Source organism: Lethenteron reissneri, unplaced genomic scaffold (genome assembly GCF_015708825.2).
Source record: "Lethenteron reissneri isolate LAM-NWPU_2019-01 unplaced genomic scaffold, ASM1570882v1 scaffold_1630, whole genome shotgun sequence".
NCBI classification, from domain to species: domain Eukaryota; kingdom Metazoa; phylum Chordata; class Hyperoartia; order Petromyzontiformes; family Petromyzontidae; genus Lethenteron; species Lethenteron reissneri.
Genome location: NW_026891367.1, coordinates 624,026 through 641,996, shown reverse-complemented (window position 1 = coordinate 641,996; position 17,971 = coordinate 624,026). Strand labels below are relative to the sequence as shown.

The 17,971-nt window shown below is 45.2% G+C and overlaps 1 protein-coding gene across 5 annotated transcripts in view; it reads right to left on the bottom strand.

The window, feature by feature from the left end:
• Nucleotides 1-17,441, bottom strand: part of LOC133362810 (myosin-2 heavy chain-like) — a 131,414-nt gene extending 113,973 nt beyond the window's left edge. For all 5 annotated transcript variants that reach the window (XM_061581754.1, XM_061581749.1, XM_061581753.1 and 2 more), the window contains exon 1: nucleotides 16,320-17,441. In XM_061581754.1, coding sequence (XP_061437738.1) covers nucleotides 16,320-17,019 — 700 coding nt within the window. In that variant the 5' untranslated portion in view covers nucleotides 17,020-17,441. The remainder of the gene's footprint in view (nucleotides 1-16,319) is intronic.
• Between the last annotated feature and the right edge of the window lie 530 nt (nucleotides 17,442-17,971).

Below are 17,971 nucleotides of genomic sequence, written 5' to 3'. Positions count from 1 at the left end.
AGATACACGAATCTCATGAAATGACACTGACGGACAAGGCAAGTTTTTCTGGTTTTGCAAGTCATCATTGAATTCAAATAAGTTTTAGGGTGTAGCTCGGAGATGAAAAAATAAACTTTCAAAAATAAAGATACAGGGCGAATCTATGAAATGACCTACTACTGCCTGTCAAGGCAGTTTTCTGTTTTGCCAAGTCATCATTTATCCAATAAGTTTGTTCCGGATGAAAATAACTTGCAAAAATCAAGATACACGAATCTATGAAATGACCTACTGCCGGGCAAGGCAAGTTTTCTGGTTTGCAAGTCATCATTGAATTCAAATAAGTTTTGTTTACCGGAATGAAAATAACTTTCAAAAATCAAGATACACGAATCTATGAAATGACCTACTGCCGGGCAAGGCAAGTTTTCTGGTTTGCAAGTCATCATTGAATTCAAATAAGTTTTGTTTACCGGAATGAAAATAACTTTCAAAAATCAAGATACACGAATCTATGAAATGACCTACTGCCGGGCAAGGCAAGTTTTCTGGTTTGCAAGTCATCATTGAATTCAAATAAGTTTTGTTTACCGGAATGAAAATAACTTTCAAAAATCAAGATACACGAATCTATGAAATGACCTACTGCCGGGCAAGGCAAGTTTTCTGGTTTGCAAGTCATCATTGAATTCAAATAAGTTTTGTTTACCGGAATGAAAATAACTTTCAAAAATCAAGATACACGAATCTATGAAATGACCTACTGCCGGGCAAGGCAAGTTTTCTGGTTTGCAAGTCATCATTGAATTCAAATAAGTTTTGTTTACCGGAATGAAAATAACTTTCAAAAATCAAGATACACGAATCTATGAAATGACCTACTGCCGGGCAAGGCAAGTTTTCTGGTTTGCAAGTCATCATTGAATTCAAATAAGTTTTGTTTACCGGAATGAAAATAACTTTCAAAAATCAAGATACACGAATCTATGAAATGACCTACTGCCGGGCAAGGCAAGTTTTCTGGTTTGCAAGTCATCATTGAATTCAAATAAGTTTTGTTTACCGGAATGAAAATAACTTTCAAAAATCAAGATACACGAATCTATGAAATGACCTACTGCCGGGCAAGGCAAGTTTTCTGGTTTGCAAGTCATCATTGAATTCAAATAAGTTTTGTTTACCGGAATGAAAATAACTTTCAAAAATCAAGATACACGAATCTATGAAATGACCTACTGCCGGGCAAGGCAAGTTTTCTGGTTTGCAAGTCATCATTGAATTCAAATAAGTTTTGTTTACCGGAATGAAAATAACTTTCAAAAATCAAGATACACGAATCTATGAAATGACCTACTGCCGGGCAAGGCAAGTTTTCTGGTTTGCAAGTCATCATTGAATTCAAATAAGTTTTGTTTACCGGAATGAAAATAACTTTCAAAAATCAAGATACACGAATCTATGAAATGACCTACTGCCGGGCAAGGCAAGTTTTCTGGTTTGCAAGTCATCATTGAATTCAAATAAGTTTTGTTTACCGGAATGAAAATAACTTTCAAAAATCAAGATACACGAATCTATGAAATGACCTACTGCCGGGCAAGGCAAGTTTTCTGGTTTGCAAGTCATCATTGAATTCAAATAAGTTTTGTTTACCGGAATGAAAATAACTTTCAAAAATCAAGATACACGAATCTATGAAATGACCTACTGCCGGGCAAGGCAAGTTTTCTGGTTTGCAAGTCATCATTGAATTCAAATAAGTTTTGTTTACCGGAATGAAAATAACTTTCAAAAATCAAGATACACGAATCTATGAAATGACCTACTGCCGGGCAAGGCAAGTTTTCTGGTTTGCAAGTCATCATTGAATTCAAATAAGTTTTGTTTACCGGAATGAAAATAACTTTCAAAAATCAAGATACACGAATCTATGAAATGACCTACTGCCGGGCAAGGCAAGTTTTCTGGTTTGCAAGTCATCATTGAATTCAAATAAGTTTTGTTTACCGGAATGAAAATAACTTTCAAAAATCAAGATACACGAATCTATGAAATGACCTACTGCCGGGCAAGGCAAGTTTTCTGGTTTGCAAGTCATCATTGAATTCAAATAAGTTTTGTTTACCGGAATGAAAATAACTTTCAAAAATCAAGATACACGAATCTATGAAATGACCTACTGCCGGGCAAGGCAAGTTTTCTGGTTTGCAAGTCATCATTGAATTCAAATAAGTTTTGTTTACCGGAATGAAAATAACTTTCAAAAATCAAGATACACGAATCTATGAAATGACCTACTGCCGGGCAAGGCAAGTTTTCTGGTTTGCAAGTCATCATTGAATTCAAATAAGTTTTGTTTACCGGAATGAAAATAACTTTCAAAAATCAAGATACACGAATCTATGAAATGACCTACTGCCGGGCAAGGCAAGTTTTCTGGTTTGCAAGTCATCATTGAATTCAAATAAGTTTTGTTTACCGGAATGAAAATAACTTTCAAAAATCAAGATACACGAATCTATGAAATGACCTACTGCCGGGCAAGGCAAGTTTTCTGGTTTGCAAGTCATCATTGAATTCAAATAAGTTTTGTTTACCGGAATGAAAATAACTTTCAAAAATCAAGATACACGAATCTATGAAATGACCTACTGCCGGGCAAGGCAAGTTTTCTGGTTTGCAAGTCATCATTGAATTCAAATAAGTTTTGTTTACCGGAATGAAAATAACTTTCAAAAATCAAGATACACGAATCTATGAAATGACCTACTGCCGGGCAAGGCAAGTTTTCTGGTTTGCAAGTCATCATTGAATTCAAATAAGTTTTGTTTACCGGAATGAAAATAACTTTCAAAAATCAAGATACACGAATCTATGAAATGACCTACTGCCGGGCAAGGCAAGTTTTCTGGTTTGCAAGTCATCATTGAATTCAAATAAGTTTTGTTTACCGGAATGAAAATAACTTTCAAAAATCAAGATACACGAATCTATGAAATGACCTACTGCCGGGCAAGGCAAGTTTTCTGGTTTGCAAGTCATCATTGAATTCAAATAAGTTTTGTTTACCGGAATGAAAATAACTTTCAAAAATCAAGATACACGAATCTATGAAATGACCTACTGCCGGGCAAGGCAAGTTTTCTGGTTTGCAAGTCATCATTGAATTCAAATAAGTTTTGTTTACCGGAATGAAAATAACTTTCAAAAATCAAGATAAAGAGGTGAAAATGTGTACATCCCATATATTTCGATTTAAAGCTTTTTTCGTGACTGCAGGGATTCATCTTCTTGGTTCTTTCGGTAAAGTCACGTAGAAGGGAAGTAATAAAATAATAAAAATAAAAAATAAAATTATTCTCACGACGTTTCGGCCACAACGCAAGTAGCCGTCCTCAGGTGAAAACCAGGTCTGTCGAGGCGACAGCGTTTGACTATTTTTTTATTACTTCCCTTCTACGTGACTTTACCAAAAGAACCAAGAAGATGAATCCCATATATTGTGTTGAACAAATGCATTTAGGGCACTAAATACGTTTTAAAGTGGAAATAAGTGACATTTTAAGCATTTAAAATTTCACTTTTTAAGCATTTAAAATGTGAGCAGAAGCGATCAGCCAATGAATTCACACCCACCTGGCTTTCTATAATCGCCGACTTGTTTGTGAAGTCCTCCTGAGCTCTTCCCATCTCCTGCACGGCTGCTTCCACTACACGCAACACGCGTCGCGTGCAAAACAAAATAGTTGAGCGCATCGATATTCACCCAGCAAGCCACAATTCAGACGCTGTCTCCCCGACAGACCTGGTTTTCACCTGAGGACGGCTGCTTGTGTTGTGGCCGAAACGTCGTGAGAATTATTTTATTATGTTTTATTTCTATTATTTTATTATTTCCATTCTACGTGACTTTACCGAACAGGTCTGTCGAGAAGACAGAGTCTCATTCAGACGCAGCAACAGCAGCAGCAGCAGTAGCAGCAGCAGCAGCAGCAGTAGCAGCAGCAGCAAGAGAGTGTTGCTTCTCAAGGCCTCGAGGGATGACGGCTTCATCTAGCAGTGGATAGAGCACTGCCGATGATTATCAACGACGGTTGTGGCTTAAAATTTCGATGTAAAGCTTTCGTGACTGCAGGGATTCATCTTCTTGGTTCTTTCGGTAAAGTCACGTAGAAGGGAAATAATAAAATAATAAAAATAAAACATAATAAAATAATTCTCACGACGTTTCGGCCACAACGCAAGCAGCCGTCCTCAGGTGAAGAACAGGTCTGTTGGGAAGACAGCTGTCATTTTATTATTTCCCTTCTACGTGACTTTACCGAAAGAACCAAGAACAAGTCGATGATTGGTGTGCTCTATGTATTGAACACGACCTTGTTATTACCGAGCTCTGCATCGTGTCATCCTGCAACAAGGCTTACCTTTGGCCAACGCGATGTTCTTGTCATTTTGAAACTTTGAATTTAAATCACTCAAAGTCACTGCAAATGTCTTTAAAAGAAGATGACACCAGGATTTAAAGCATTAATATTAAATATGCATGTGTATACGTGTATACTATTATACGTTTTTCAAGAAATAGAATTACATGAAAACAAAATTTTAAAAATGTTATTATACATTTACCTTCACTTCTGCTTTCACTGACAAACGGAATTCTTTCATTTCTTCCGTATCTGCTTCAGCTGTCGACATCAGCACGCGGACATGGCCCGAATAAGTCAACGGCAAAAAAGTTCGATCGCTCAACGGTACACCGTTAACGTTCAACGGTCGGCAGATGTTGAGAACGTACCTTTCGTTAGTGTTTGTTGCGCCGAAGAGAATTGGACCTGCAGACCGTCGCACATTTCCCTGGTGGCGGTGATTCTTACGGACACAGGCACATTGCAAGGACAGAGGTCAGAAATCCTCCGTAGACAAATATCCACCGTGCGCGTTGCTTCAGACTAAATGTATCGCTTTCATAACTGGCGGCTGCGAAGTAGCACGTGGCGCGCCATTCGCTCGTACGTGCGTACTTGGTGATTTGATAGTCGAACCAGATTCCAAAGAACACAGGATGAGATGTTACTATCCTTTGTGCAAGCACTTCCAAGAGTTCATGAACAGCGAGCCTGGTGACATTTGGGGAGCGCATCGTCAGCAGTGAACCTTTGGTTCCTAGGGTGTTTCGGCCTTTCGCACGATACACCCTCCCCAAAGGCGGCCAGCGACAGGGTGATCAATCCTACGCTTGCGTCCCATTCCCAATTAGTCGTAGGAGTTGCCTTGTTGTTGATAGCCAACATCCCAAGTAAAATACGCCACCAGTTTTTTTCCATCATTTGCCAGTACCAAAATATAATAATGATAGGGAATAACCCTATTATTATTATAATATTTTGGTACTGGCAAAGGAGGTCTAATGATGTAGATGCTCACCCCGAGCCCTCGTTACTTTGATAGCGGCTTTGTCTTTGAGCTTCTTGGTTCTTTCGGTAAAGTCACGTAGAAGGGAAGTAATAAAGTAATAAAAATAAAACATAATAAAATATTTTTATTATTTTTATTATTTTAAGTAAAGGGAAGTAATGAAATAATAAAAATAAAACATAATAATATTTTATTGTTTTATTTTTATTATTTTAAGTAATAAGGGAAGTAATACAATAATACAAATAAAACATAATATTTTATTATGTTTTATTTTTATTATTTCATTAAAATAAAACATTAAAATAAAACATAATAGAATAATTCTAACGACGTTTGGGCCACAACGCAAGCAGCCGTCCTCAGGTGAAGAACAGGTCTGTCGGAAAGACAGCGTCTGAATGAACACCACCAGGCTTGGCAGCGTATATTTAAGCTGGGTTGGAGGGGGGAAGAGCGCCTTTAATTATGTTTTATTATTTTATTATTTCCCTTCTACGTGACTTTACCGAAAGAACCAAGAAGATGAATCCCTGCAGTCACGAAAGCTTTAAATCGAAATGTCTTTGAGCTGTACGCCTTTTGGCGTCATCTGTTCTAGCACCAATTGAGACTAGGCTCTAAAGAAAGCTGTCTCAGGGGTGGACCAATCAGTTTCAAGGACAATGCATAATATTATCACGGCGTGTTTTTTGTTTGCATTTTGACCGCAAGTATTGTGGTTAATGCAGTGACATGAATCCTCGTAAAAAGGTTTCAGTTTTGTTGCCAGAAAAGGTGGAAAACCCCTATTGCTACACCAGTTTGTTTTTTTAGACACAACACTTTTTGTGATCGTGTTAACACTCGATGCAACGGTAGATTGTGACGTGCGACCTCGAGCTCCCTTCGCGAACGCATTTGTGTGTTGCACCGACGTCAGTCGAGGAACCTAAACAGAAGACAAAGATACAATTCAAGGAAAGTAAAAACTTTCTTACTCCGCCTTTAATTCTTGTGTGCTGTTAGTCGCGTCTTTGAGTTGAACGGCGAGTTGTTCCTTTTCAAGCTGCAAGGAAACAACAAAACACACACTTCGCTGAGGTGACACAGACCTGTCGGAGAGACAGCGTCTGAACGACAGACCTGTTCTTCACCTGAAGACGGCTGCTTGCGTTGTGGCCGAAACGTCGTGAGAATTATTTTATTATGTTTTATTTTTATTTTTTTTGGGGAGGGAGGGGCTGGGTGGGGGGTGGAGAGGGGAGGGTGGGGAGGGGCTGGGTAGAGATGGCAGGGTGGGGAGGGGCTGGGTGGGGAGGGGCTGGGTGGAGAGGGGAGGGTGGGAAGGGGCTGGGTAGAGAGGGCAGGGTGGGGAGGGGCTGGGTGGGGAGGGGAGGGTGGGGAGGGGCTGGGTGGGGAGGGGCTGGGTGGGGAGGGGCTGGGTGGGGAGGGTGGGGAGGGGCTGGGTGGAGAGGGGAGGGTGGGGAGGGGCTGGGTGGGGAGGGTGGGGAGGGGCTGGGTGGGGAGGGTGGGGAGGGGCTGGGTGGAGAGGGCAGGGTGGGGAGGGGCTGGGTGGGGGAGGGGAGGGAGGGGAGGGGCTGGGTGGGGAGGGGCTGGGTGGGGAGGGAGGGGAGGGGCTGGGTGGAGAGGGGAGGGTGGGGAGGGGCTGGGTGGGGAGGGTGGGGAGGGGCTGGGTGGGGAGGGTGGGGAGGGGCTGGGTGGAGAGGGCAGGGTGGGGAGGGGCTGGGTGGGGGAGGGGAGGGAGGGGAGGGGCTGGGTGGGGAGGGGCTGGGTGGGGAGGGAGGGGAGGGGCTGGGTGGAGAGGGGAGGGTGGGGAGGGGCTGGGTGGGGAGGGTGGGGAGGGGCTGGGTGGGGAGGGTGGGGAGGGAGGGGAGGGGCTGGGTAGAGAGGGGAGGGTGGGGAGGGGCTGGGTAGAGATGGCAGGGTGGGGAGGGGCTGGGTGGGGAGGGAGGGGAGGGGCTGGGTGGGGAGGGTGGGGAGGGGCTGGGTGGGGAGGGAGGGGAGGGGCTGGGTGGAGAGGGCAGGGTGGGGAGGGGCTGGGTGGGGAGGGGCTGGGTGGGGAGGGTGGGGTGGGGCTGGGTGGAGAGGGGAGGGTGGGGAGAGGCTGGGTAGAGGGCAGGGTGGGGAGGGGCTGGGTGGGGGAGGGGAGGGTGGGGAGGGGCTGGGTGGGGGAGGGGAGGGTGGGGAGGGGCTGGGTGGGGAGGGGCTGGGTGGGGAGGGGCTGGGTGGGGGGTGGGAGGGGTGGGGAGGGGCTGGTCACCCCGTGGTGTCCTTATAAAACTCAACGTTTAAGCTACTCACTACACTATACACGGCACGACACACTACACTCATACAGGTAGCAACAACAGGTTCCACACTGCTGCCCACCAGGGATTATTTGTCTGTCTGTCGTGCATATTTGTCTGTCGTGCACGAATGCGCTGTCCAACCAGGTTCCTACCTGCCCACTCTGAAGGAACGTGTTTAATATACTTTTTTTAAAACACACTTTAATAAAATGTACGGTACGAGTAATGGCAGAACTCCACGACTCCAGGAAGTGATTTACGCCCCGCGTGAGTTGAGCAGCGGACAATTAGACCCAAGCCGAAACACAGCGTGTAAAAAAGATTGTTTAAAAATATTTTTTTTTTTTTTATGATATAGTATTGTCATCAGTCTGACACACGTATACCAAGTGTGCAGTCGATACGACATTGGGAAGTTGGTTAAACTATGAGACATCTTCTTTACCAGTGGCAAAATAGTGATAGGTTTTTACCCTTTCAACTGGTACAAAAACTGACACCTTTATACAACAAGGCATCATGTTTGCAATAACCACAACACAAGCAGTCAAAATGCAAACAAAAAGAAACAACTCTGATGATGATAATGATATGCACTGTCCTTGAAGTTGATTGGTCCACACCCGAGACAGCTTTCCTTAGAGCCTATTCTCCATTGGTGTTGGACCAGATGATGCCACAAGGCGCACAATTCAAAAACAGCGCACCATCAGAGTATTGAGAGCTCGGGGTGAAGCATTTACACTATGAGACATCTTCTTTACCAGTGGCAAAATATAGTGATAGGTTTTTACCCTTTCAACTGGTACAAAAACTGACACCTTTATACAAGGCATCATGTTTGCAATAACCACAACACAAGCAGTCAAAATGCAAACAAAACAGGACCCTGCGGGGTGGGCTGGTAGGAACGAATAACCAAAGAATATAAACATAATGTATTATTACACTTGTTTAGCCAGGAAAGCCTCACTGAGTCTAAAGGTTTTTGTAGGGTCCTGCCAAGTGTTTGCAGAAGGGGGCGATGTTGCTACACCTAATCGGACATCGGACGGACGGACGATATAATCTATTGTAGGCTGGTTCACTTCGTTCCTACCAGTAAAAGAAACAACTCTGATAATTATATGCACTGTCCTTGAAGTTGATTGGTCCACACCCGAGACAGCTTTTCTTAGAGCCTAGTCTCCACTGGTGTTGGACCAGATGATGCCAAAAGGCGTACAACTCAAAGACAGCGCACTATCCGAGTATTGAGAGCTCGGGGCAAGCATCTACACGATTGGAACCTCATTTGCCAGTAAAAATATGATAATTGGTTTTTTACCCTTCTATCTGGCAACAAAACTGACACCTTTTCTACAAGGAGTCATGTTTGCATAGACCACAATACCTGCAGCCATAATGCAAACAAAAAACATAACTCTGATGATATGCACTGTCCTTGAAGTTGATTGGTCCACACCCGAGACAGCTTTTCTTAGAGCCTAGTCTCCACTGGTGTTGGACCAGATGACGCCAAAAGGCGTATCAGAGTTGTTTCTTTTATGTTTGCATTTTGACTGCTTGTGTTGTGGTTATTGCAAACATGATCCCTTGTATAAAGGTGTCAGTTTTTGTACCAGTCGAAAGGGTAAAAACCTATCACTATATTTTGCCACTGGTAAAGGAGGTGTCTCATAATGTAAATGCTTCACCCCGAGCTCTCAATACTCTGATAGTGCGCTGTCTTTGAGTTGTACGCCTTTTGGCGTCATCTGGTCCAACACCAGGTGAGACTAGGCTCTAAGAAAAGCTGTCTCGGGTGTGGACCAATCAACTTCAAGGACAGTGCATATAATTATCATCATCAGAGTTGTTTCTTTTATGTTTGCATTTTGACTGCTTGTGATGTGGTTATTGCAAACATGATCCCTTGTATAAAGGTGTCAGTTTTTGTACCAGTCGAAAGGGTAACAACCTATTACTATAAGTTGGTTAAAATTGAGTTTGCAAGATTTGAGGACACGACAACAGACAGAGTGAGTGAAATAGAAACGCGTCAATGAGCAGCGCTGCCGCTGGCACCCACCTGTTTCTCTCGAGTTGAGGTCTGCAAAGCGTCGATTGTCTCCTGGGCAACTCTCATCGCAGTCTCCTTTTTGTCGACATCACAGTCAACTCTGACGTTACAAATGTTCAACTTGAACAATTGACAGTGCATAGAATTGAACATTTCCGTCAGGTGATCTTCAATCTTTGAAAGAAAACAAAACACAACGCGTGACACAAGGAGCGTGTGTCAACAGCTCTCCAAGCCGTAGTATCGTGAACAAAGCAAGATTTTCTGCCGCCGATGACTGATTATTCGTGATAAAGGTTTCTGGGGTAGCTCGCTTAAGTATCGAGTGCCGTAAACCCTCCACCACCCGACGCCGCCGGGAAGGTTTGTCACGTAAACAAAACGCGTCAGTTAATTAGTTACTTCAGCCCACCGGTGTGTTGGAGAGTTAATGCGCAACAGGTACACATTCATACTCACGCGATCTAACACAAAACACCTTGATCGTGAATATAGTTGGTCGCGAAAGCCTGCTACGTGTTACACCGATTATTACTCCGTTTCAACCGAATATTCGACCAAGTCATATGTATAAGCACAACCAACACCACCACAACCACCACCACCACAACAACCACCACAACCACCACCACAACCACCACCACCACCACCACAACCACCACAACCACCACCACAACCACCAACACCACCACAACCACAACCACCACCACAACCACCACCACAAACCCACACAACACCCAACACCACCACAAACCACCAACCACCACAACCACCACCACAACCCACCAACATAACACCACAACCACCACAACCACCATAAACCACCCACCACAACACCGACCCACAATCCCACCAACACCACCACAACCCCCACCACCACAACCACCACCACCACAACCCACACCAACAAACCACCAACATAACCAACCACAACCACCCACACCAACCACCACAACCCCACCACCACAACAACCCACAAACCACCACAACCACCACCACCACCACCACCTACCACAACCACCACAACCACCACCACAACCACCACCACAACACCACACACCACCAACACCACCACCACAACCACCACAACACACCACCACAACCAACACCACAACCACCAACACCACCCCAACCACCACAACCACAACAACCACCCACAACACCACAACCCACCAACCACCACCAACCACAACACACATAACCACATCCACCAACATCCCCACCACAACCACCCACCAACCACACCACCACCAAACCACCACACAACCACCAACACCACCACACACCACCACACAACCACACCACAACCACCAACACCACAACCACACACCACCACAACCACCACCACAACCCACAACCACCACCACCACAACCACCACCACCACAAACCACCACCACCAACCCACCACAACCACAAACCACCACCAACCACCGACCACCACCACCCACCACCAGAACCACACCACCACCACCACAACCCCACCCCAACCACCACCACACCACCCACCACCACACCAACCACCACACCACCACCACACCCACCAACCACAACCACCTAATCCACCACCACCAACCACCCACCACCCACAACCCCCACCACCACAACAACCACCCACCACCACCACCACAACCCACCACCACAACCAACCACAACCACCACCACCACAAACACCACAACCACCACCACAACCACCACAACCACCCCACCACAACCCCACCACCACATACCACCACACACCACACCACAACCACCACCACAACCAACCACCCACCACCACAACCCACCCCCCAACAACCACCAGCAACCACCACACCACAACCCACCACCACACCACAACCACCAACACCCCACCATCCACCACACACACAACCACCACCACCACCACAAACCACCACCACAACCACCACCACAACCTACACCACCACCCCACAAACACCACAACCACCACCACCACCACCACAACCACCACCACCACAACCACCCCCACAACACAACACACAACACCGCCACAATCCCCCACACCACCATCACCAACCCACACACAACCACAACCACACCAAACCACCACCACAACCACCAACACCACCACAACCACCACCACAACCACCACAACCACAACCACCACAACCAACACCACCACAACCACCACCACCACACAACCAACACCACCACAACCACCACCACCACAACCACCACCACAACCACCACCACCACAACCACCACAACACCACAACCACCACAACCACCACCACAACCACCACCACCACAACCACCACCACAACCACCACCACCACAACCACCACAAACCCCCCCACCACAACACACCACAAACCACCACCACACCCCACACCACCACCACAACCACCAACACCACCACAACCACCACCACCAACCACCACCACCACAACCACCACCACCACAACCACCAAGACCACCACAACCACCACCGCAACCACCACAACCACCACCACCACCACAAACACCCCAACCACCACCACCACCACCACAACACCACCACCACAACCACCCCACAACCACCACCACCACCACCACAACCACCACCACCACAACCACCACACACCACAACCACCACACCAACACCACACCACCACCACCACACAACCACCACACCACCACAACCACCACCATCCACAACCACCACAATCACCACCACAACCACCACCACAACCACCACAACCACCACCACAACCACCACAAACACCACCACAACCACCACACCAACCACCACAACCACCACCACCACCACCACAAACACCACCACCAACCACCACAACCACCACCACCCACAACACCACCAACCACAACCACCACCACAACCACCCACCACCACCCCACCACAACCACCACCACAACCACCACAACCACCACCACCACACCACCACAACCAACCACACCACAACACCACCACCAACCACCACCACAACCACCACCACCACAACCACCACCACCACAGCCACCACCACCACAACACCACCACACAACCACCACCACCACAACCACCAACACCACCACAACCACCACCACCACAACCACCACCACAACCACCACCACAACCACCTACCACCACCACAAACACCACAACCACCACCACACACCACCACAACCACCACCACCACAACCACCACCACAACACCAACCACCACCACAACCACCACCACCACAACCACCACCACCAACCACCACCACCACCACCCACAACCACCACAATCACACCACCACAACCACCACCACAACCACCACCACCACCACCACACCACCACAACCACCACACCACAACCACCACCACCACAACCACCACCACACACACCACCAACCAACCACACAACCACCACCACAACCACCACAACCACCACCACCACCACAACCACCACCACCACAACCACCACCACCACAACCACAACCACCACCACAACCACACCACCACCACCACAACCACCACCACAACCCCACCACCACAACCACACCACCACCACCACCACCACCACAACCACCACCACCACAACCACCACACCACCACCACAACCACCACACCACCACCAACACCACCACAACCACCACCACCACCACCACCACCACAACCACCACCACAACCACCACAACCACCACCACAACCACCACAACCACCACCACCACCACCACCACAACCACCACCACCACCACAACCACCACCATCACAACCACCAGCCAAGTGCTGTGAACATAAAGAGGCAAAGGTGCAGATCTACAGTTCCTTGCTCGTGCCACTGCTGGCAGAAGGACCTCCACTAGAGGGAGCTCGAGACAACCTCAGAAGATACTCGTAGTTCTTTCGGTAAAGTCACCAAGTAGGTAGAACATGAAATTAAAATTTATAAAAATATTGTTTTATTTTTATTAATTTTTATTTCATTTTTTTACCTAAATTGACTTTAAAATTAATAAAAATATTGTTTTAGTTTTATTAATTTTAACTTCATTTGTTACCTACGTGACTTTAAAATTAATAAAAATATTGTTTTATTTTTATTAATTTTGATTTCATTTTTTACCTACTTGACTTGAAAATTAATACAAATATTGTTTTATTTTTATTAATTTTTATTTCATTTTTTACCTACGTGACTTTAAAATTAATAAAAATATTGTTTTATTTTTATTAATTTTAATTTCATTGTTTTCCTACGTGACTTTACCAAAAGAACCAAGAGTATGAATCCTTGCAGTCACGAAAGCTTCAAATCTAGAACCTCAGTAGAGGCTGACTCTTCCACTCCGCCCAGACGTCTTGGAAGAGACGGCAGTACCCACACTTTACCCCACCACATACTGCAGAGTAGACAGAGGTGGCACATTTTAGACATGTGCCTATTAAACCTGCCACGCCTGGAGATAACAACCTGCTGACCATTGCACCATGGCAGCAAGCTTCATGAAACTAAATAAATTAGTATTAAATTTCGATTTAAAGCTTCTTTCGTGACTGCAGGGATTCATCTTCTTGGTTCTTTCGGTAAAGTCACGTAGAAGGGAAGTAATAAAATAATAAAAATAAAACATAATAAAAATAAAACATAATTAAATACAATTCTCACGACGTTTCGGCCACAACGCAAGCAGCCGTCCTCAGGTGAAGAACAGGTCTGTCGGGAAGACAGCGTCTGAATGAAACACCTGTTCTTCACCTGAGGACGGCTGCTTGCGTTGTGGCCGAAACGTGGTGAGAATTATATTATTAAGTTTTATTTTATTATTTTATTATTTCCCTTCTACGTGGTGACTTTACCGAAAGAACCAAGAAGATAAATTAGTATTTCCCCAGAATGACTGTGTTGTTAATCTGAAATAACGACGCGCGTGTGTGGACATGTTTCAATGTGACAAGTGTGTTGAATGAAACACCTGTTCTTCACCTGAGGACGGCTGCTTGCGTTGTGGCCGAAACGTCGTGAGAATTATTTTATGTTTTATTTTTATTATTTTATTATTTCCCTTCTACGTGGTGACTTTACCGAAAGAACCAAGAAGATAAATTAGTATTTCCCCAGAAGGACTGTGTTGTTAATCTGAAATAACGATGCGCGTGTGTGGACGTGTTTCAATGTGACAAGTGTGTGGTCTCGCCTCTCGCCCATCAAGCAGCAGCGCGCTCTGCGAAGGTTGATGCTGTTCACTGGTCGTTGCTTGAGCTACGAACAACATTTTTCACACAATTAAGGCAAGTGCATCGTTCATAAGAGCACTGCACGAGATGTACATCATATTTCGATTTAAAGCAGGGATTCATCTTCTTTTCCAAGAATGACTGTATTGTTAAAAATGACTGTCTCGTACCGCATCCGTGAACATAAACAAAAAGCAGTGAGAATGATTTTATTGTTTTATTTTTATTATTTTATTATTTCCCTTCTACGTGACTTTACCGAAAGAACCAATAAGATGAGATGTACATTGTACACGTTTACACATATTGCTTTTGAGAACTTTCCAACTGTTAAGGGCTCAGCTCCGCCGGGGTGTAAGATGAGTATCATGAACATGAATAAATCTTCAATAAAAGTGCGTTTTGATATAAGGGACTTGCCCCGTAGAACATCAGCGAACTGACCCAAAAGTGTTTCCAAAACTTGGGAGACAAAAGCCAGTGTTAAAGGAACCCACCAACGAAACGAAACTAAACTTTTTATTTCGATTTAAAGCTTTCGTGACTGCAGGGATTCATCTTCTTGGTTCTTTCGGTAAAGTCACGTAGAAGGGAAATAAAACATAATAAAATAATTGCTATGTTTTATTTTTATTATTTTATTATTTTTCTTTTACTAAATAATAAAAATAAAACATAATAAAATAATTGTTATTATTTAAATTGCATTATTTTATTATTTCCCTTCTACTAAATAATAAAAATAAAACATAATAAAATAATTATGTTATTATTTTTATTTTATTATTTCCCTTCTACAAAATAATAAAAATAAAACATAATAAAATAATTGTTATGTTTAAATTGTATTATTTTATTATTTCCCTTCTACCAAATAATAAAAATAAAACATAATAAAATAATGATGTTATGTTGTATATTTTATTATTTTATTATTTCCCTTCTACGTGCCTTTACCGAAAGAACCAAGAAGATAAACTCTTTATTTTACCACGTGAGAGCCCACGCGACTACGTAGCTATTTCTCAGAAGCCACCTGGCCACACTTTGTTGACAGCTCAACAAAGTGGTCCATCACGTGCCAATTCACATCAGCCAAATTACTCTTCGACGCACGTTTCCAACCGTGGATTGTCCGCGCGTGTATCGGGGCAACTGCTACCATCATTACCGTCAATAGCTAAACAAAGCACCGTCCCGTACTTTCTGGCGTCAAACGCCGGTTGAATTCGTGCTCAAGATGAATGTGGACATCAAAGAAGTGGGATCTCGTTTCGAGAAGAAAAATTAGCGGCGCGATTCGTTTACAGACAAGACCAGGCGACACACGGCGATGACCTCCAGATGAAACGAAAACCTTGACCTTGCCAGCGTCACTTGACCATGCCCCAGTTGACTGACCTTCAAATAGTGTCCTCTGAGCTTGACCTTGCTGCACCTGCCCAGTTTCACCGCTGCCTTGTCCGCGTTGATCCCTTCCACGACCCACTTGACCTTGTCCCTGTCGACCCAAAGTGTGACCTAACTGCAGCTGGACTTTGCCCAGCGGACAGCGAGATTGCCTTGGCTGACTCAGGCCCTGACGAGGTAGACCTCGGCCTTGCCCCACCAGAACACGCACGTCACCTGACAGTCCCGGGCTCGGCCCGGGTTGACGTTGACCCTCTTTTGGCCGAGTCTGAGCTAGACCCAATTGGGTTGTTTTTGTTCCGTTGCGATCTGTCCCCTGCCCCGGCTGCTCATGTCCTTTAATTGCCTCTCCGTTGGCTTCTCCCGACCGACCCTGCTGCCCTTTGCTACCCAAACCTTCATTCGATGGCCCCTGGATTTTCCCAGACTGACCTTCATCTTGTCCCGTCTGGCTGCACCCGTGAGCCAATATCTTCTGGAACGGCCTCACTTGTCCCCGACCTTTGCCCGGCTGACCCTGGCCACGGTGTGACGGCCCCTGGCCCTGCCTAGATTGACGGTGACCTTGTTCCGGCTTCCCCTCACTCTCGTAAAGACTGCCCAAGATGCTCTTTATGTCGAAGGCGGGGGGGAGTGTGGGGAAAGTGCCGTCCCAATTTCTACCGAGGGTTTCACTATCGTTGCCCTCCATGCTGCGTCCTTTGTAAACTCCTTAGACAGCCGTCTTCCTGTATGACGCACAGGCACCGCACGTGCGCACGAGACAAAACAAATGTGGAATGTGTTAAGACAGTGCTACTGCGTAGCGAACCGTGCGGCACCAGCGTCGTGACCTCTTCGCAAAGATTATCTTTTTTCTCTCTCTCTGGGTTTTTTGTTTTCTCGCTCTGCCTGTGTCCTCTCTTTGGAATTTTCACACTTAAATTCTAACTTAGCAATCTTTGAAATACGTAATCAACCGGGCTATGCGTTCATTGTGTGTTGACCGACTCTCTGTGTTGCATTACATTACATTTCGATATTTTGCTAGGTTATCTAATTTGAGTGTGTCTTTCTCCTAATTTTCAAGCTTGCGTACCGTACCACGTTGTCGTCCACTCATTGACATGCTAATTTTTTCTCTGCCTCCTCCCTCTCTCCGCCCCCGCCCCCCCCCCTCTCTCTATTTAAGGCCTCGTCACAGAGACGATCTCTCTCTTTGTACCGATGCGTGTTCTCTCTCTCTGTGTATCTTGGTGATATCTGTCTGCTTATATGTCTGTCTACAGTTTTCTGGTTAGATTTTTTGTTGCTATTTCATTTGTACCTGATGATGATTGTGTTGCAATCGAAACGTCGTATGCTATTACTTAATTTATTATTTTATCTTTATACGTGACTTGACCGAAAGAACCAAAGAATAGCTTACAAGTGCCTATTCCATCCAAGAGCCACACCGACTCAAATACAAGTTTTTTTCCTCAGCGTCCCGCATTTTAGTTTTAATTCTTAAGATGTAATAACAGCTGTGCTTATTGTTGTTACTAGCGGTTAGTACCCGGCGTTGCCCGGGTCGAAAAAGGCAGACAACACATGTAGTTACACACGCAAATCGACTGATACACGCACACACAGAGTTACACACACAAATGGACTCACACATA